This window comes from Botryllus schlosseri, chromosome 11 (genome assembly GCF_051294905.1).
Source record: "Botryllus schlosseri isolate E-star chromosome 11, Bs_hap1, whole genome shotgun sequence".
NCBI lineage: Eukaryota > Metazoa > Chordata > Ascidiacea > Stolidobranchia > Styelidae > Botryllus > Botryllus schlosseri.
Genome location: NC_137246.1, coordinates 11184479 through 11205435, shown reverse-complemented (window position 1 = coordinate 11205435; position 20957 = coordinate 11184479). Strand labels below are relative to the sequence as shown.

General features: G+C 38.4%; 1 protein-coding gene across 12 annotated transcripts in view; it reads left to right on the top strand.

Moving 5' to 3' along the window:
* The window catches only part of LOC145450821 (uncharacterized), a 52655-nt gene that overhangs the window by 27738 nt on the left and 3960 nt on the right, over positions 1-20957 (top strand). For 6 of the 12 annotated variants that reach the window (XM_080329328.1, XM_080329334.1, XM_080329329.1 and 3 more), the window contains 40 exons: positions 1045-1235; positions 1363-1456; positions 1822-2012; positions 2098-2191; positions 2678-2868; positions 3025-3118; positions 3532-3722; positions 3797-3868; positions 4338-4544; positions 4654-4803; positions 5316-5465; positions 5841-6050; positions 6109-6132; positions 6197-6339; positions 6432-6536; positions 6598-6769; positions 6829-6925; positions 7026-7176; positions 7735-7861; positions 7921-8034; positions 8714-8805; positions 8862-9003; positions 9280-9419; positions 10016-10126; positions 10187-10339; positions 10654-10820; positions 10883-11027; positions 11980-12140; positions 12199-12320; positions 12379-12525; positions 12588-12614; positions 12964-13097; positions 13155-13457; positions 13524-13653; positions 13979-14092; positions 14154-14389; positions 15382-15573; positions 17226-17376; positions 17794-17907; positions 19110-19685. In XM_080329328.1, the coding sequence (XP_080185454.1) occupies positions 1045-1235; positions 1363-1456; positions 1822-2012; positions 2098-2191; positions 2678-2868; positions 3025-3118; positions 3532-3722; positions 3797-3868; positions 4338-4544; positions 4654-4803; positions 5316-5465; positions 5841-6050; positions 6109-6132; positions 6197-6339; positions 6432-6536; positions 6598-6769; positions 6829-6925; positions 7026-7176; positions 7735-7861; positions 7921-8034; positions 8714-8805; positions 8862-9003; positions 9280-9419; positions 10016-10126; positions 10187-10339; positions 10654-10820; positions 10883-11027; positions 11980-12140; positions 12199-12320; positions 12379-12525; positions 12588-12614; positions 12964-13097; positions 13155-13457; positions 13524-13653; positions 13979-14092; positions 14154-14389; positions 15382-15573; positions 17226-17376; positions 17794-17907; positions 19110-19685 (6125 nt within the window). The remainder of the gene's footprint in view (positions 1-1044; positions 1236-1362; positions 1457-1821; positions 2013-2097; positions 2192-2677; positions 2869-3024; positions 3119-3531; positions 3723-3796; positions 3869-4337; positions 4545-4653; positions 4804-5315; positions 5466-5840; positions 6051-6108; positions 6133-6196; positions 6340-6431; positions 6537-6597; positions 6770-6828; positions 6926-7025; positions 7177-7734; positions 7862-7920; positions 8035-8713; positions 8806-8861; positions 9004-9279; positions 9420-10015; positions 10127-10186; positions 10340-10653; positions 10821-10882; positions 11028-11979; positions 12141-12198; positions 12321-12378; positions 12526-12587; positions 12615-12963; positions 13098-13154; positions 13458-13523; positions 13654-13978; positions 14093-14153; positions 14390-15381; positions 15574-17225; positions 17377-17793; positions 17908-19109; positions 19686-20957) is intronic. The other 6 variants (XM_080329327.1, XM_080329332.1, XM_080329331.1 and 3 more) reach the window with 6 other exon arrangements.

The window sequence follows — 20957 nt, the reverse complement described above, 5'->3', positions numbered from 1 at the left end:
AGAATGAGTCTGAACTACAAATTCCTGCTTAATGAATTCGTCATTTCAATAATTTATGAGCATTTTTGCTGCACAGGCGATCAGATGAGGAAAACCTGTCTCTTCATTGTCGTGGATTAGATTTTGTAAGATAATTTGAGAAATTGTGAGGAACAACAACAATAGATTTGAAACTGGAACTAAATAATTATATTCATTTACTCTGGTTACTGGCTGCTTGTCACGTGAAAGACATTCAAATTCGTCATCCGAAAGGTTTAATGTCCCGATGAATTGTGCAAATCTTTTTTAATAACTCTAATCCACCATTATCTTCAGGCTAGCATCACATGGAAAAATATCTCAAGGGCAAAAAATGAGCTTTGCAATTCGCATTTCTTCTGATTTTAACCAGGTCCACATCCCGGAACATAACTATAAAAGCCCACTATACTACTTAGCTTAAAGTGCTGCAATAAAATCAGCAAATATAAGCCCGCCAATTTAACACCTTGTTGTGAAAAATAATCTTGGCCTACCTAGAGTGGCTCATGGCAGCGCATATCCATAAACCACATTGCTACAGTGACATGAGTATAGGATTGCAAAAGTTACCGTCAGTTGTTGTCATTATTATCAGGTATTTACTTATGGCATCAAACTACAAAAGTCATTCCTAATGCACACCGGTTACACATCTATAATTCGTAAATCTACACCTAAAACTAGTATATCGTACAGTGTGTGGGCACCTCGTTCACTTCTGATGAGTGGTTCACGTTTGCATTGACGAGGTTCTGGTCGCTTCATGTGATGTCACTCATATAGTGTCCACTCCCGTAATTCTCCATATACCTGATCCATATACAACAATGCTCGATTACAACCAGTTCGTAAGCTAATACCGAAGCTTTCAGACTAGAAGTAAATGATTCTGTTCGATTTTTCCCAATCATTGTAACAAGTATCATAATAATTTTATCTAAATATTAATTTTGAATTACTGTAAAGTAACAAAACATCCCCGTGGATAATGCTCAATCAATCTCATTTGGATTTGTACAGGAAGGAAAATCCCGATCAAATTTGTGATAAACCTAGTAAAATCCAAGCAAGGCTTGTGAAAACCAAAAAAGCAGCAGAAGATACTGGAGAGAACATCTCCATGGATGCAAAGGAAGGATTTTCATGCCTGAATAGCAAACAAGACGATAAACGCTGTGAAGATTATGAAGTTCGCTTTTCTTGTCCTAAAGGTGATTGACTCATTCTGATAAATTCGTACTTTAATGCAGTCCTTCCTCTAATCACTTTTGTCATGGTCAAATATGGCCATTGACCCTACATTGCTGACGTTAGAATCAACCAACATTTGTATTTTAGATACGTCTGATTCAACCGGGTACTCTTGGACTCCATGGTTTGACAGAGACGATCCAAGTGCTAGTGGTGACCATGAGAAATTAAAGGACCTGAGGTAAGAAGCAGATCAGTGTTGGCGTTTTCCGAAGCTATGTATTGTCAAGCATGGATGTCATGAAGTCAGAACTTCCAAATTTGACGCGACATTGCCAGTCATGGTTCAAGATTCAAAACCCAATACCAATATACCAAGATTGACAAGACTAGTGTAAATTAAATTTTGGCCAGATGAACCGATTTGTTTTGCAATTTAATTGTCAATTGTGGTTCGATTGTGAATTAAATTTGTGACAAAGTCTTATGCAAACCTCTCCATAATTGCCTATGAATAGCAGATTTGTTCAAAATATTGGATCATATGAACTGTTCTGAATTTCAGTTTTACTGCCAATGTTTGAATCACTACATTTTCATTTACAGAAAAGAAAATCCGAACAAGATATGCAAAGAGCCAAAGAAAATTGAAGCCAGGCTAGTAAAAACCAAGAAATCTTCTGAGAGTGCTGGAGAAAAAGTATCGATGGATGCAAAAACAGGATTTTCTTGTCTCAATAAAGACCAAAAAGACAAGAGATGTGAAGATTATGAAGTTCGCTTTTCTTGCCCGGATGGTAAATACACATAATCCAGCACCTTAACCGCATCTATACTTTGTGATGAAAGAATTTTTCATTAAAATAGTATTTGTAAATTTAGACTCAGATCTCCCCACTGGGCATGAATGGACCAAATGGTATGACAGAGACGATCCATCAGCTACTGGCGACCATGAAAAACTGGAGAAACTCAGGTAAAGCAATTGTGAAAGTCAAATGAGAATCACACAAGATAAGAAATTAAAATCATTATAATGTTTTTATTTTATCTTATCTGTAATTCCAAACTCATTTTTATTTAATTATGCCACTCTTGCCTACATTTGTGCCAGTAGCTCTTAAACTGGTTGCGGCAACCCCTTGGGCATGGACTCCAATGGGGGTGTAAAGAATAGTTATAGTAGTGTTGTTAGTTAGTACACACATTCTTGAGTTGAGAATGAGTTTTAATTTTTGTGAAAATTTTTAATAACAGTAATATTATCTATATTTTAACTCGATTATCAACGTCCATTTTGGCTAATGCTAACTGCTATTCCCGAAACGTTCTGAATGGATAGGAATGATTCATGTTGATTTTTTGTAAATGCACTGATATCATTCTAAGAAGAATCGTGCTCATTTTGTCATTCGATTAATTTTGATCGACTGTAAAATCAATCTCATTTGGATTTCTACAGGAAAGAAAATCCCGGCCAAATTTGTGAAAAACCTAGTAAAATCCAAGCAAGGCTTGTGAAAACCAAGACAGCAGCTCAAAGTGCCGGAGAGACCATCTCCATGGATGCAAAGGAAGGATTTTCGTGCCTGAACAGCAAACAAGATGATAAACGCTGTGAAGATTATGAAGTTCGCTTTGCTTGTCCTAAAGGTGAATAACTCATTCTGAAAAATTCATACTTTCATGCAGTCTTTCCCCTAATCCCTTATGCTATGGTGCTTTACGTATGTTCGCTTTGATTCATTAAAATATGACCTTTTACTCTACGTTAGCTAGTGTTATACTCAACCAACATATTTATTTTAGATTCGTCTGATCCTACCGGGTACTCTTGGACTTCATGGTTTGACAGAGACGATCCAAGTGCTAGTGGTGACCATGAGAAATTGAAGGACCTGAGGTAAGAAGCAGATCATCTGAATCTTATGCAAAATTATCATTCAATAGACAAGAATTAAAAGACATGACTAATATACCGAGTTTGACTTATAACATTCCAATTGACATCAACATCCCATTTTCCTGGGGTGAGGGCAGGCACTGGAAAACATTGTCCTCACACGATGCTTGGTTTAAAAGGGACAGCAACCAATGTGTTTCAAACCCCTTCTCTCAGATTACACTCGTGGCTGCCGTGGCTGTCTATTTTTCCGTGTGAATATGTAATTTGAGTATACTTATTAACTTGACAAATCCTTGTTAACGATAACAAATGATTTGTAACTTCATATCAATCTCATGAGCGATATGAGTGCTACCAAACAGATTTCTATGTATGCGAAAATCAAGAAGTACTGGAACTTTCATTTGCAGAAAAGAAAATCCGAACAAGATTTGCGAAAATCCAAATAAAATTGAAGCCAGGCTTGTAAAAACCAAGAAATCGTCCGAAAGTGCCGGAGAAAAAGTATCTATGGATGCAAAAACGGGATTTTCTTGTCTCAATAAAGACCAACGAGATAAGCGTTGTGAAGATTACGAAGTCCGATTTTTATGTCCTTCCGGTAATTTGGATATATAGCTACCTTTTGAACTTGATGTAATTCGAACTACCGTAATTCATATCTCCATTCTACAGAAGATGATGACTCCATGAAAGATAACGATGATCCCAAACAAAAAGATGATGACCCCAAAGACTCTGATAAGGGTGGGTTTCCTTAATATGAGTCGGTCTGACATTCTCAAAATCTTCACTGACTATCAAGTAGGTGGGCTATATATGCTTACACCCAGCTCCGGCAACAGTGGTGGATCCAACTCATTTACTGAAAACTTTGATACATTGCAGTGGTGAACTAACGAAACTGTATTACTTCACTCACTCCACAGTCAGAGGCTGAAAAGCATACTTATCGCACTCAAATTTCCAATGTTCTTTTCCACATAAGGAAGATATGCTGTTATGCCCATCTCAAACTTCTATCGTAAATACACCCATGATTTCATGATCCATCGCAAATTGTCTGCTACAGAGCGGCCTGCTTGCACTGATGCTGTTTGAATTGTCCAATGTCAAGTGTGAAATACTGATGCTGTCTGTGTGATCCTTTCCTTGGTGTAGAAATAATATCGTCCGACTATCATCCGGCAATATATAAGCCATGATCTTTCTGCAGGCTCGTCATCTCCCAAGATTCAGTTTACGGAGCCAGAACACTTTGTCAAGGAATCTTCTGGGCAAATAACGATTCCTGTTGAAAGATCAGGGAAAACCAATCAGGAATCATCAGTTGTTTGCTATACAGTCGATGAAACAGCTACAGCAGAAGCAGATTACATGCCAAGACCAGATCAGCCTTCGTCTATAATCAAATTTGCTCCTGGTAAGTGTGAATTGTGAATTAAGCTCTGACAGAATAGTAGTTCTTCACTAGCATCTACGTATAAACGTTAAAATGGTTGTCAGCCGTAGTCACTTTTGGATGTATTCAGGGCAAAAAATGGCGGAATGCTACATCAAAGTTATCGACGATGATGAGTCTGAAGACACGGAGACGTTCAATGTCATGCTGAGCTCACCTCTCCAGGCCAAACTAGGCGACATGGTAGAAGCAAAAGTCACTATTGATGAAAACTTGCAAAGTATGTTACACATTATGTTGCTTTGAAATAACAGTCTTGTTTACTTAATTTTTACCTACTTATTTCAATTGCCTGCTACAAAGTACATTATTGTATAAAGTCCAGTTTCCTAAAACAGATGTACTTACAGTAAACTTGGTGTCCAACCTTCATTTACCTTCATTCAACGCGTATTTGAGTTCAGTATTCCTTACGCACGCAAGCTGTATATCGTTTTGAAATTTGGTGCCAAAATCAGTCAGTTTCTTGAATGCAGGTGTGTATTCTTATCCACTACTTCGGCAGATGTGAACCAGGCCAAATAGCACAGTCGTACCACCGATACTGCTTAAATTCATTCATTCGTTCTTCTATTCATTCAATTTCGTAAACTGAATACCATTATATATTTACTTTGCTCGAATAGCTAGAAAAGGACTTCAAATCTAAAAAATGATAAGGTTTTAATAGATTACGTTTCCGACTACAAAGATATTTCTTCTGAACTGTAGTAACATCATGTTTTATTTTAGTGCCCCAAGTTACTTTGGACCGACTGGTATTTGAAGTGTTGGAAGATGTCGGTACAATAACTGTTAACGTTCTTCGTACTGGCGATCTTTCTAAACCTTCCTCCGTTGTTGTGAAATCTCATACTTTGGAGGAGCCGAAGCAAGCAACAGGTGAGAATTGTTCTCGGATGACTTTTTGCAAATTGCATGAATAAAAACAAAGGCAGCAATATTTACATGTTTATCTTGAATACGATTAGCAGTTGAGATTAGAAATGAGTCGCAGCCAAAAAACGGATTTGGACTCATAATTTCGGATCTTCCGCCCTTTTCATAAGATCAAAACTTCAATGAAGAGAGAGAGAGAGAGAATTCTTTTATTTGTCAACCGTGAAATATAGTATAGCAATTCTGCACCCTTGAAGTCTATATCGAGTTTCCTAACTATTTTTAATTGCTGTATCGTTCTAGTCCTCTGCAGTTTCATTCTGCAATCTGCATCTTAGGGATACATGTAGTAGAAACACATGGATTTTCTTTTTTCAGAAAAAGAAGACTTTATGCCTGTCGAAGAGCTAATTGAGTTTGCTCCAAACCAAAAAGAAGCTCCGGTGACAATCACTATTCTCGATGATGAAAAGAAACCAGTTTTGGAAGGAATCGAAATATTTTACATTTCTCTGCAATTTCCCAACAAAGCCACAATAGACGAACCTGAAACGATGAAAATACTCATCAACGACAAAGACCTCGATGGTATGAATTAAATTGTGGTACTTGCTTAACATTGCTAACCGCTTATTTTCCATTACAGAACCAGCAGTCAAGCAACCTCCAGGTAGATATAATCTTCACTGAAATAATCTCAATTACGAAATTTCTAAACATCAATATTGTTACAGCTTCCAAGACCGAGAAATGGTGTGGGCTGATAAACGGAAGGCATTTCGAAACATTTGATGCAGAAGCTTACGAATTTAGCGCATCTTGCAGATACACTCTGCTGGATTCTGATTGTAAAAATACGCCCAAAATCACTATTGAGGTAAGTCCAACGTTATTTCATGCAGTGTGCGAAAGTACCTCAAGTCAATACTACCTACTACATGCTATGTATTGAATGAATGTTTTGTGCAGGTGGAAAAAGATGTGGCCGCTACCGAACAAGTCTCAGCTCTCAAACAAGTTGTAATCCGTACCGATGGGCTATTTGTAGAATTGTTTAGAGGGATGCTTGTCAAGGTATGTAGTAATTTGATTATCAAATCAACATCGAACGCATTTAGAGATTCTTTTTTTAAAGGTTGATGGCGAAATTGTATATATGCCATTCACGAAAAAATCGTATGGTTTGTCCATCTACAAAAATGGAAACGCGATTCGATATGAAACAACATCTGGAATCGTAGTCAGCTTCACTGAGACCGGTAACCTGAATGTTGGTTTACCAAAATACTACAAAGATTGTGTTGAAGGTATATCGACGATTACTTGATTTTGATTCTTGCTTTTATATTAACATGCTGTTCTCCAGGGTTGTGTGGAAATAACAATGACAAAAAAGATGACGATCTACAGAAAATGAAGGTTCCCGACTTCGTGCGGAAATGGAAGATTGGTGACGATACAATGTATGTTTCGACGTAGCAATAATAATGGATCAAGCCAAATTATTGTCCTACTTTGTCAGTAATCCGTCTTGCTCAACGCTCATATTTGATGCTCATGCAGGTGCCAGCCGAGAGCAGACGCTCCTCCTGTAGAAGCTCCCAATTGCGGCAAAGAATTCGACACCGGGGAATGCTCATGTGGCATCATGATCGATCCGGATGATTGCTTTGTAAATTGCATGGACCAGGTCGATTCGAAAAAGTTTTTCGAGGTAATAATTATTTTACCACTCTTACCGTGACATTAGGGTCTCACACTCTAAATTTTGTCTCCTTGTGTCTAATGATGACTGAACAGTGGCTATGCTCTTTTGAATCAAAATTGATAGTGTTCTTGCACTGTAAGTGTGATTATTCAATTGTTCAACTATTCAATTGTACATTTGAAGCAGGCACTGACAGTTGATTACTAATTCACAATCGCAATTGCCAATGAAATTGTGGATTGTGTTTGACAAGGCATTCTAGCTAGACCACAGCTTGCTGTTGTTCATCTTGGAATTGAATAATGCAAGTTTAATAAGTCTGCCAGAGAAGAGCTAGTTTATGAATCCTGATACAGCTGGCTGTCATGTGTTCACTCCTCATTCTACCGCGCTCATGTTGCAAATAACAACATCTAGAAAAATATTGATGAATCAAGTGTACATTCACAGCATCACTGAGGCATTGTCAAAAGTTGAAGATTTCCTAACAAACTAAATAATAAATATTTTGATAAATAATATTTTGCTCGAAGCCGCATGCCTGAACACAAAAAAATTCTACAGAGTTGCATGAGGGATGCGTGTATCACAGAAGGAGCTCAAGAATCGCTCGAAAATCATCTGGCCGCCTACAACGAAAAATGCAAGGCCGTTAACGCCAGTTGTAATTGGAGAGAGAAATGCAAAAGACGTTAGTTGCAAATTTTCTGCACGTGCTCGACAAATTTCATTTTGTTGATTGTATTTCAGTGCCAATATGTCCCGAGCATTCTCAGTATAAGGAATGTGTCACCCCATGTCCAGCACTTTGCGCTGGAGCGAAGCAAAGCAAAGATGACTGCAAGAAAGAGGAATGCTCCGAAGGTATGTAACTTATCATCGTACATTCTTTTATAAAAAAGAAACAGCAACAAGCAACGAATAGGACATCTTGTATGATTCATTTTTACAGATAATCAACACTGCTATATTTGAAAGATATATGAATTAGCTCTCAATAACCAAATTCATGTAAAGCCGCGTTTCCCCAACTCTTTTACTTGTGTACAATTTCAACCACGTATTCTGTGTTCGAATATCACCTTTGTCATATCTAATAGCAACGGCTGGACATTGGTACATATGGTTTGATGCAACAGCAAGTTTTTTTTTGGGGGGGGGGTGAATCAGTACAAGATCTTTTGAAATCATATCAAGGGTAATGTCTTGATAATCAACAATCCCTAAAACAGCCATGATTTTTAGTTAAAATTAACTTACAGCTGCAATAAAGTAAAATTACAAAATTTCCATAAGTCATAAGCCGTGATTGATCCGAGAGCAAAAAAATCGATGGTTCCATGAGGTCAGTATCTCATTGGAAAGTGTTAGCAATGGGGAAGAGAAGCTTTTCTGCCTGGTACAAACTAGTTTGCAATCGGCTAAGCATTTCTTGTATATAAAACACTAATTACGAAACTTGATTTACTTTGTTTAAAATTTATTGGTTCACTGTATTTACTTGCGTGCCACAGTTTTGGAATGAATGATATTTCCTTTCCAGGCTGCGAGTGTAATCAAGGCTATGTAATGTCCGGAGAGGAATGCATCAAGAAAGAGAAATGTGGTTGCGTACGAGAGGGAAAATATTACAAGGTAATACTGACAGGACTTCAACTATGATTTTAGGTAACATATTATTTCGATTTCAGTCTGGATCTAAATTCTACACAACCAACTGCGCCGAGAAATGCACCTGTTCTGATGGATCGCTGTCGTGTAAGAAAGCTTCGTGCAAATCGGGCACTTTCTGTTCTGTGGACGATCGCGGAGCATTGGGCTGTCAGCCAGCAAGTAAGGAATCTATATTTCCGTTCTTCATTGAATATTTTAATAGGTCTATATTAGATGTGCATCTTAACTGAGGTGCTCAAAAGTTTAGAGAGCGTCGTCATAGTTTTGTTCAATCTCGACATTTTGTAAGATATGGGCCCACCCCCTCACTAACTTAACAGATTTGTATATCCAGAAAAAGTGAAAGTATTTTTTTCTTCACAGCAAATATCATGCGTTGTTCTTCTGTGTATTTCTAAAAGGCGTAATGTCTTCAATGATCATTTTACTTCTCAGGTTTTGGAAAATGTCTCGTATGGGGAGATCCTCATTATGTCACCTACGACAAGAAAAAGTATGATTTCATGGGAAAATGCAATTATACTCTAACTAAACGAAAAGATGATGCTACCGATTTGGAATTTTTCGATATTCAAGTGAGTGGGATTTTTGTTCAGATATCCTAGAATATTTTTGATTGCGGATTGCGAGCTGCATATTTACAAAAGTTGGAGTTTTTACGACACGCATAGAATTGCGCCCAATGTTCTAGAAATTTATATTTGGAGAACATCTAGAGTTGAAGTGTAGTCAAGGCTTCTTCATTAATAAAGAAGGATTTGAAGAAAATAGAAATAGAATAGTAGTTGATCCCGGAAATAATCAGTCATCGAATCATTGTGCAAAGCTATACATACCTCAGTTTAGCTTTGTAACATAATATTCTTTACAAAACACCACCAGATTATGATGCAGTGAAAAGATAAATAAAACTCGAAACATTTTGGAACTGTTTGTCAATCAAACAACTGCCTTTGGCTAAGGATAGTGATAACACTACATGAATACATTGAAAAGAATCATGCGCGCTAAATGAAAAATATGCACAGAAGGGATAAAAAGGGACAAGGAATACCATCAAAAACCTGTGCTTTCACTATTACCTTAATGTGAACCTACTTCAATACATTCAACTTTCCCGAAAAGTATATGCTGTTCACAGGTGATAACAATACATAATATTTTCTTTCAGGTTGAAAATGAACAACGGACCAAGCCAAGAGTTGCTTACACGAAACGGGCAACCATCTATCTTTACGATGGCGATGTTGTCATTGAATTCATACATGGTGGGCCTCCAAAGGTAGGGAACTTTATTTGATATTGCATAACATATGTTTTCTTCACCTGCGTATAAATTTAGATAAACGGAAGAATGTACCGTAGCTACAAGGAACCACGATTTTCGGTGAAGCGAATGGGCCGTTACTATGTCGTAAGGACTGATTTCGGATTGAAGATATTGAGCAAGAAATTCTACGTTATGACATACATTCCGGAGAGTTACAAAGGAAAGGTAAGCTATTTTCTTTTGCCAGTTATATCTATTTGATCGTTTGAATAGCATCTGGGGTTGAAATAAATTATCTCAAACCTGTCATATTCGGGCCTATGCTAAATTGGAAATTTTTTTGTGTTCTACTGATCAATATGCAATCTTTGTAGTGTCCATGCCAGTTTTGGGACTCGACTTCTATGTATTTTAATATTTTTGTAGACCGAGATGGGTGTTGCTTATCCAATGCAGTTTTCCAGATGCCAATTTAATCCATTCTTTTGTAATAGAATGTAATGCGATTGAGGTATTCTAATTGATATTTTTGTCTCAAGGTGGAAGGATTATGCTCTGACTTTGATGGCAATAAGAAGAACGATTTGATGCTACCAGACGGGAAACTTTCCAAGCCAAATCCATTCGGGATCAGCAATCAAATAGGCACTTGCAACATTCCTACGCCCGATGAATTTGTCTGCTCGGCTGACATGAAATCAAAATAGTATGAGTATTAAGATCAGACTCCTTTAAAGTAAGGCCGCTGATGCATTCATTTAATTTCAGCTCAGGAAAAGACTTTTGCGGTCCCCTGAAGAATCCAGACGGTCCGTTTGGGGAATGCATTAAAAAGATGGATACGGGTCACTTGTTTGAAAACTGTGTCTTTGACGTATGTGCTTACGACGGCGACAGGAAGGTCCTAGAAGATGTAAGTTATCCCCCTGCTGACTTCCAATTACTGATAAAACATAAGCAAGGACCCCTTATCAAGTCCATGATTCAGAGACTTTCGTAACAATATATCGTGACTGCATCTTTTAATCAATGCAACAATGCGGATAGTTTTGACAAAATGCTTACAATCAATTGCATGCCCTTGATACACTGCCTAACGAAAGTGTGATATGCAAAGATCAACGATATTCAACGGTCCATATTAGTATTCATTGTGAAAGTGCAAACTTTCTTGGCTGACAACGGGAACATCAATTATTCGGAAAGTTCAGAGTAAGACCTGAAAGCCTGGTACTGCATCGTTATCTGTAACTTGGTACGCATGGAGTATCAAAGTCCAAAAACATCTCAAATCAAACTGAAACCTGATATATTTGCTTATGTGTTAGACTTTACTGATAAATTGGTAGCTGTGATGCAGAGTTAGTCAGTAACGAAGTACTTTTACCTTTTTGGAGTACTACTCGGTAAATTCTCCCTACTTGCAGTAATTTCTCAAGGCGTTTTATTTTGACACTTCTTTCACTTCTGCTTCACAATATTTAGGCAAAAGCCCTTAAATTTTTCACTTCTGATTTTTTAAAGAGGAAAGTAGTTTTGAGATAAGATTGCATCAATTTGCACCCTGCAATTATAAAAGTAGCCACTTCTGATTTGTTGTTAAAAGTATACGACCCCTCTACCAAATATAGTTTTTGTTATGACGTACTAAACTAGTTTGACTTCCACCTCAAGTAGTTTTAGCATGTGTTAGAAATCGCTACTTCTACTTGTAACTGACTAGAAATTTATGGTGTTATTTTGATTCTAAATTAATGGTGCTTGATCTCATCTGATGCTATAGAACAGCATATATGGTGGCAACCACAACGTAAAATGGTGTTTACTACTGGTAAATGTGATAATTCATTGCCTTGCATTCACAGGCTTTGGATGCATTTGCCGGAGAATGTCAAGAGAGAAAGGTCAAGATTTGTAACTGGAGAGAGGAGACCAATTTTGCAATGAAATGCCCTCCGGGTAGTAGCTACAGCGGATGTGCATCTGCGTGTCCCGCGACCTGTGTCGATCCATTCGCGCCGGATTCGTAAGATTCCTGTTTTGCGGCAATGTGTGGCCAGGCTTTTAAATTTTTTATTCATCAGATGCACGTTACCGGATGTTGAGGACTGCGTTTGCAAGCCAGGATTTGTTAAAGATGGCGAAGATTGTATTGAAATTTCGGAATGTGGATGTGTCGTTGACGGCACTGGATATGTGTCCAAAGGTTTATTCTATTTCAGTGGTTCATATGTTAGATCTGTCGTGACAAGAATTTCTTCTAGGATATTCGGCGATGAATTCCGACTGTACAAAATCTTGTAGCTGCACCGGTGCTAATCAGTACGATTGCATCGAAAGTCAATGTAATCCAAACGAGAAATGTGTCACCAATAAAATGGGCGAGTATCACTGCAAAAATCCAACACCACGTAAGTCGACTGCAGTTACTTTTATACTATGAATAGTTGTTCACATGTTGTCTTAATTTTAGTCAACGATTCACCACCCCAGGCACCACGTAAGTAGCAATTTCTTCTTTATATTACTTCTTTACCTCGAGCCGCAACTTGATGAAGAATAATTTTTTGGGTGATCTCATCTACTTGATGTATGTTTAGTTGTTTACATACGAGATTATATGTTTCACCTTTGCTCAAATTATGTTTTTCTGTCTTCTCGACAGTATGTATAATGTGGTTTTTAAAATGTAGGTAATTGCCTCCGTAGTGATGTTTGGATACATCAATCTCATCTCGTCAGTAGGGCTGATTTTCATATAAAGAATTTGGTCTTATTCGGTCTTATTCGAATAATTCTGTATGCACTTCATGGTATCAATTTTTTAATCAATCCGTTTCATCAATCAGCGGGATGTTCTGGAAGTAACACTGTCGATCTCGTTCTGGTTCTGGACTCGAGTGGATCTGTCGGATTCAGAAATTTCCAAGTCGTCAAGAAATTTGTCTATCAAATTATCGACGCATTACCCGTCGGACCAAAAGTAAAATTTACAACACGTCAAAGTTATGGCAATGTTACTAACCCGTCATTCGTACAGGATGTGAGAGTTGGCGCGGTAGCATTTACACGCGGTCCTCGAGACTTGTGGAATCTCGATAAACATGCGAACAAAGCTGAATTGTTGCAAGCGATTGAAGAGATTCCGTATCGCAAAGGCGGCACAAAGACAGGAAAAGCCCTCACGTTTGTACACGATAAAAAATTGTCTGCAATTACCGGCCGACGACCAGGCGTACCAGCAGTGGTTCTTGTGGTAACCGATGGAAAATCCTACGATGATGTCACCAGTCCTGCATATCAACTTCAAAAGAAAGCGACAGTGATTGCCATTGGTGTCAAGGTGCGTTTTGCCGAAAAGTTCCATCATGCCAGCTCGGGATTTAATTTTTGTACCATTTCAATGCAGAACGCCGTGGAGAAGGAATTGAATGATATCGCTTCGAAACCAAAGGATAAGTTCGCAATGCTGGTGAATGACTTTGATGAACTTCCGTCGGTTGTGGATGTCATACTGAACGCTGTCTGCTATGAGAATGGTACAGTAGTATTGACATCCGTGATAATTCGTTTTGTGCGCCTCGAAATTTAGATTGGAATAAGATGCAATTTTTTCTTCTTCTGGTATCTTCAAACTTGGCATTTCGCCAAAATTGGTGCTGTTAAATGATAATTTAGACTCGTAGGTGATATTTTAATGTGAGAATATCGATGAGTACATATTATGGTTTATGACGACTTCTGCCGGCAACATGCTATTGACAGTATGACCAGTAGCACGGCCCACTTTTGTTCTAGGCTTTTTTGTAAAACCCTACTGGTGAATATCAATCAGCTCCTAAAATATGCGAAACAACATTGCAGAAGACCCGTGCTCTAAAGACCCTTGCCTGAACGGTGGAGTTTGCTATCCCGAAGATCAAGGAAAGTACACATGCTCATGTTCCGAAGGATTTTCCGGGGATAAATGTGAAACAGGTGCTTATCCCTATCATTGAATTTTGGACGCAACGGGGAACGTTGAATATTTTCGGAACAGAGGACGCAGCGGAAGAATGCCGCCAGAATGCGGTCATCGACTTGATATTCCTGGTGGATTCGAGTGGTTCTGTCGGTGCAGGGAATTTCAAAATGTTCCTCAAATTCATGGTCGGCGTCGTGAAACGGTTCAAAATCGGACCCAGCGACGTCCAAGTCGGCCTGGCCACTTTCAATCATCGTTACAAGGATCGTTGGAGTCTGAACAAGTACAAGGATCAGGATTCTGTCGTGAAAGTAAGATTTACAGTGCTATCTTTGGTTTTAAGCTTTCATGAAATTTCTCATTACCCCCTTGTCTACTGCGGCAAAATGATGTAAATAATATTGTGATAGAGGGAATTATTTGATTAATACATGCATTAATAGCAGACTGGTGGGCAGTGTGGCGATGAATCCACTCACTGATTTAAAATGACCTTACATGAATAGTATTCGGCATACGACAAATATGAAATGACTCAGGAATCAGAGTTAAATTTTAAGTCAATTTTCGAGCCATTCTGCTTCTTCGCAAATCATGCCCGCTCTTAATTGCCATCATAATGACCTTGAAATTATGATATTAATCACAACCATACACAACTTTATTTAATACAAGTATTGTTCGGGAGAAACTAACTGCGGCTAGCTAGAACATGGTGAAGTAACTTCTTAGACGTTATAATAAGTAGCATACAAGTTCACATTGCTGTTGTACCCGTTGCTTTAATGCTTCGTATCCCCAGGAACGAGATCCACAGACTAGTTTTATGGGGTCCATGAAAGGGCAATGAAAATCTTGGTGTTTTTATTACAAAGTCAACTGAAATTGGTCTAATTTTATCCATGTCTATTCATATTGTCATCCCAATACAAGAAATGTTAAAGAAAAGAAAGTACAGGGAATATGATTTCTTTGATTTACCTTTCATTACTCATGGCGATGTGGCATAAAAGCCGCGCTGTTTTCAATGGGGGAAGGTTCTTGCCATTGGAAGCATGAAGCCTACACAGCTAAGAGAGCATTGCTAAACAGTCCATCCCAACAATTGATTTGAAAACACTGATATGTATTACGGACAAAGATAGCTCGATGTCAGTAAGCTTTAATTTACAGAAGCATGAGTTTATCACAATGAAAACATTTCCCGGGACTAGGGGAGACCACACATACACCCCAAAATAATTTAGGGTCCTACGCTAGAAAGCACTAAAAAACTGCTCTAATATCAATACTTTCAATTTAGGCCATTGAGTCTCTGGATTACACCAGAGGAGGGACAAAGACAGGAAATGCCATCGCAGCCTTGTCAAAAGACAAATTGAGCGAAAGTCAGGGCAGACGAAAGGACGTGAACGCCGTCGTTGTCATCATCACTGACGGAAGATCATATGACAGAGTCAGCGGCCCCGCTGCGGAATTGAGGAAGAAATCATATGTGCGTATCAGAGTTGGATCAATTGTAATTTGTAATTGTAATTGAATGTAATTAATTACATTTTTCAATGTAATTGTAATTTAATTGTAATTGAAGCATTTTTATTTTGTGTAATTGTAATTGTAATTGTAATTTGACAAAAGTTTTGTGCAATTACAATTTCAATTACATTAAGTTGCTATTGAGACCTGACAAGCACAACATAAAAGAATTGAATTATAATGTATTCTCTTTAAATGTCGACAAGGAATTTGGTGGATCCATTCGCGGAAGCCCTTGACTGCGCCCTTGCGGGCGAAGTTTTTTATTTTTACCGCTATGCTGGCCTCGGCTGCCATTGTACACAATTTTTAGATTACTAACCAACGGATGGATTCGCAACGCGTGACTCACGATTGAATACGCCGAGAAGCGAACTGCTGAGCCGGCTAAAAGCAGCAGAATTGATAGTCCCATAGCTGGCGATCCAAGCGTCGAAATTTGATATGAATGGTCCTAATCGAAAGCTAGTGTCGCACTGTGTCGCTAGTGTCGCAATAAAAGTATATTTAAAGGCAATGGTACCATCCCAAAATAGTCGTGAAAGTCTGGGAATCGGCATTGTTCTGAACAATCGCTGGGCGTAATGGGTAATTGTTGTGGTCATGCTGCTGCAGCGCTCTCACTTTTCAGAACAGTCGGCCTTAAACGGTTATTTTGGAGCAGTTACATTGCACTGACGAGATTTTATTTTGTATTTTCGGAATTAGTACATCAATAGCTTACGATAAAGAGCAGATGCATCAAATTTGGACGCATGGATCGCCAGCTCTAGGACTACAAAGTTTGCTGCTTTTAGCCGGCTCTGTAGTACGTTTGTCGGTGCATTCATCCGTGACTCACATCTTGCGCATCCATCCGTGGGTTGGCAATCTACAATACGATTTCAGATCACAATGCTGCATCGTTACTTCGTCTGACTAACTAACCAGACCACTGGATATTAGCCTATATAACGTCTTATCTGACAAAGCACGGTTTTGTTTTTACTCCTCATCCTAATTCCTACGTCCCTCGATAAAAATAATATTATTTCTTTAATTATATACTATATACGCAAATCCCACACGTGCATATATTATAATACTTTTTCAACGACATACTGCACCCTATCCTTAATCCTAACCCATAGGAAATTAGGTAAATAACATTTTACATTTCCAATTACGTGAGCCATAATTACCGAGCATACAAAACACGCTTATATTACGTCACGATGACATCTTACATAGCATACCATGTAGTATGTACGCACATAAACGCATTTATTACTACAAAATCTGAACTAGACTTGAATTGTTGTTAAATACGACGCTACGGTTGTCAAGGAGCACGGTTGAATTTATGATTATTCAATTACATGTTCAACAGCAGCAATTGTAATTGTAATTGTAATGTAATTGAAGCATGCAAGGAGTAATTGTAATTGTAATTGTAATTTGATATTTTTAGCATGGAGTAATTGTAATTGTAATGTAATTGAAACATGCATGAAAGTAATTGTAATTGTAATTGTAATTGAACTGAAATAATGTAATTGATCCAACTCTGGTGCGTATACTAGTGTTATGGTGTGTCGTTTTGTGTGCGTTGAGACGTATTTTTGGGTGCAGGTGTTGGCTTTGGGAGTGAAAAATGCGAGAAAATCCGAATTGGACGCTATGGCATCGGCACCTATCGAGATGTTCTCCAAACTCGTGAAATCCTTCCATGAATTGGATACGATCGAAGGCCTGATGTTTAGCTTGATCTGCAAGTCTTTTGGTAAGTTGGTTGCAAAAAAATGATGATATCATTGACTTTTACATCCGTTTATTAGGCGGAATCATCATAATGCAATTTCCAGCAAAAGAGTGTTCTATATAGGGATGTACTTTGGTATATGCATAGATACGAAGAACGGTTGTGTCAGACAATTGTCAAATATTGGGGCGTAAAGGAGACTTGCTGTAGTTACTAGGGTTAAATAGTGACGAAAATGTGTTCAGGTCGAACTTCAGTTACCAAGAACACCCGAGAAAATTATAATTACCTCTAGCAAAATGCTTCGCGTATGCAGGACACATTTACACCGAATCAAAAGTAACAGCAATCTAGCTCCCTTACTGAGAATCTGTACCGTGTGAATATCTGGTATGCAACTTCTAGACCTCAATAGCAAAATAACAATTTGTTTCACAGAGGGACCGTGCGCGACCGATCCGTGTAAAAATGGAGGCACATGCAGCGATACGGATGATGGCAGGTTTACTTGCAAATGCCCTGACGGGTTCAAGGGAGAGCGATGTGAACTAGGTAGGCATTTGAGTTTTTGATTGGATTTCAGCAGATTTTCCTATTATTGCCAATGAAGCCAAACCAGTGGATTTTCAACAATTACCTTTGTACCATATAAGTGTGGTGATCTCCATCTTCATAAATTGATAAGCAGACAAATGTGTTCAGGGTGCTCATCGTTGCTATCAAGTAAAAATAGAAGTAACACGGTAAATTCCTACTCCATTACAAGTAGAAGAAGCAGGGGGATTTCCAAGATGTCTCAAAACTACTTCAAGTAGGTTTACCAAACGTCCTTCTTCAGGAGGATTTATCCTCCATTTCAAGAAATCGAAAATGTCCTCCGAAGACGCCCAAATGTTCTCCTTTTTTGCAATTCGTCTTCCTATATTGCTTTGACAGCGAGGCGATGGCTTAGGGACAACTATAAAGTTCTATAAATGACGTGAAATCTAGATTTCCCTGGCGTAGACGGCGCAGTTGACTAAAACAAGGTCAAATACAACTGATTCGACATGACTTTCAGGAGTCCTGTTGGGAAATTGATCTAATAATATTTCTGTAAAATTTTCCAAATTACCCTATTTCTCGTCCTCTATTATAAATTTTGTAACTAGTCAAAAGTGTCCTCTTTTTAGGATCTCAAAATTTGGTAACCCTCCATAAGTATGTAGATAAGTAGGTCGGTTTGGTCGATAAGTGGCATTCTTTTAGCAGTAAATTGCAGTGGGCCGCTTCTGAAATACCATGGTGCATCTTCAGATCCAACACAAAATGACCAATGATACAACAAAGAGGTGCAATTTTCGACAATATATTCACTTTCTGAGATACTTACTGAGATACCTTCGTCCACTTGTCATGACAATTTCGCTGTGAAAGTGACGCAAGCATATCCTAAAACTACTCTCTAAGAGTTTTAACTAAAACTGTTTAGCAAAAGTTGAAGTAGTCTAAAACATAACCACTTGAGGAAGTAGTACAAGTAGCCAAAACGTACCTGAGTACTCCGGGGAAAGTAGGAAGAACTTCGTTTATCGACCACCTATGTTAACAGATGAATGGACTGAAACGATTTGTTCTTAATATACAATTAAATAAAATATTCATATTGAAATAAGCCTGATATTTTTAGCTAACATTCGTCAGGGGTAATAGCCGGCAACTAGTGGAGAATTCAAAAGAACTTTGTATATCATACTCTATTAACTATTTAACAGCGGCGAATGGAGATAAATGCGTCGACACGTCGCAAACAGACTTGGTGTTCATTCTGGACTCGAGCGGATCCGTCGGAAAATCCAACTTTGAACTCGTCAAAGGCTTTGTGGCCAAAATCGTCGAAAGACTCAATATCGGTCCCAAGAACGTTTTAGTCGGCATGATGACTTACAACCACGGCTACAAAGATCAGTGGCAATTGGACACATACGCCAACGACAAGGACGAGCTCATATCCTCTATCAAAGACATCAGATACGCCTCCGGGGGCACCAAGACAGGCAGGGCGATTGAGTATGCCGCCAGAAAGAAATTCACGACATCTGCTGGACGACGTTCTAACGTGCCTGGCGTTGCTATTCTGATAACCGACGGAAAGTCGAAAGATCGTGTCCGAACAAAAGCGAAAAATCTCCAGCGTGTTGCCAGGGTGATCGCGCTGGGCGTTGCCAACGCTGATAAGCGAGAGCTGGAGGAAATTGCTTCGACTCCAAATTTTGTGCAAACTGTTAACGATTTCGATGATCTGGAATCTATCATCCAATTGACCGTTGTCTCGTTCTGCTCTGCTTTAGGTAAGTACGAACGTAGAAACATTTCTCGATTACGAGATGGATTAAGTATTCAATTGAATAATATATCTCCATATTGAAATAAACACGGATAGTTTAGGTTGACACTCGTCAGGGGTACACGTACGAGTAGTAGTAGTCTAAAGTAGTAGAAGTAGGCTAGTAGTCAATGATACATCAGTGCTCTGATGCTACCAAAATTTACACGGAAACGCATCAAAAGTTCGGTGTTATCATCTTCATTCAAGTAAATGGAGTGGTATATTTGTGGATTATTCATCATCTTCAAGATTTGCATTTTAAATTTGTAACTGGTAGCCAGCTTTATGACATAAAAAAAATCTTACACTATGGATTTTGTATACTAGAAAGTAGTTTTATGATATGTTTTATCTGGGCCATTGTCATCACTGCAGGGCCAAATAGTGTCTGTGTCCCGATAACTGAATATATATGTTCAAAAATTCCATTATTTATGGGGTTATTGGTAATTTTGCATCGCTCACGAATATGCGCCTTGTAATTACGAATGTATCCACGTCCAATCAACTGCTAAATGTATGCAACCCCTCAACGAAATGTACTTTTTGAAACTAACTACTTACTAATATTCATACTGTCCATTCTGTACTTGTAGAGTAGGAAAGCCAACTACTTGACCACCTGTGATTTTTTTTTCTATCTGGTATCTGTATTATGTGCTCAATACATACGGAATTTTCATGATACATACTATTATATACATTTAAAAAGCGGCAAGACAGCATAATGGTGGACCGTCCAGCTTCTTGATCGGTAGGTTGGGGGTTCGATCCCAGACCGGGTAGGACCAAAGACCTGGTTAGTAACTCTGATATCCATGACTTCCCTGCTGACCGCTCAGCATCACCGGGATAGCATGGAAGCGTTGCGCAGGACTTAGAAAAGCTTCGGGAATAAAAATGAATATTTTATTCAAATGTGTTATGATGTTCTGTACTCCTAAGCGTCTCTTTGAGGACTTAGAAAGCCGTACAAGCCTATATGTGAACCTCCGTTATCCAGTGTCATATGTACTTCATGCACTCATGGCATATATATATATATATATACAAACATCAATGACACAACTATACTGCATCCTATTCCTTGGTTCGGTTTATTAGCAATTTTTATTAGTTCAATACAACAGAAAATTGCGATACAATGAAAAGATAGGAAGGTGTCGAAACGACTTGAAGTAGTCTTTGAAACCACACACCCACCTGGGCCTATTAAATATTATATTCATTACGT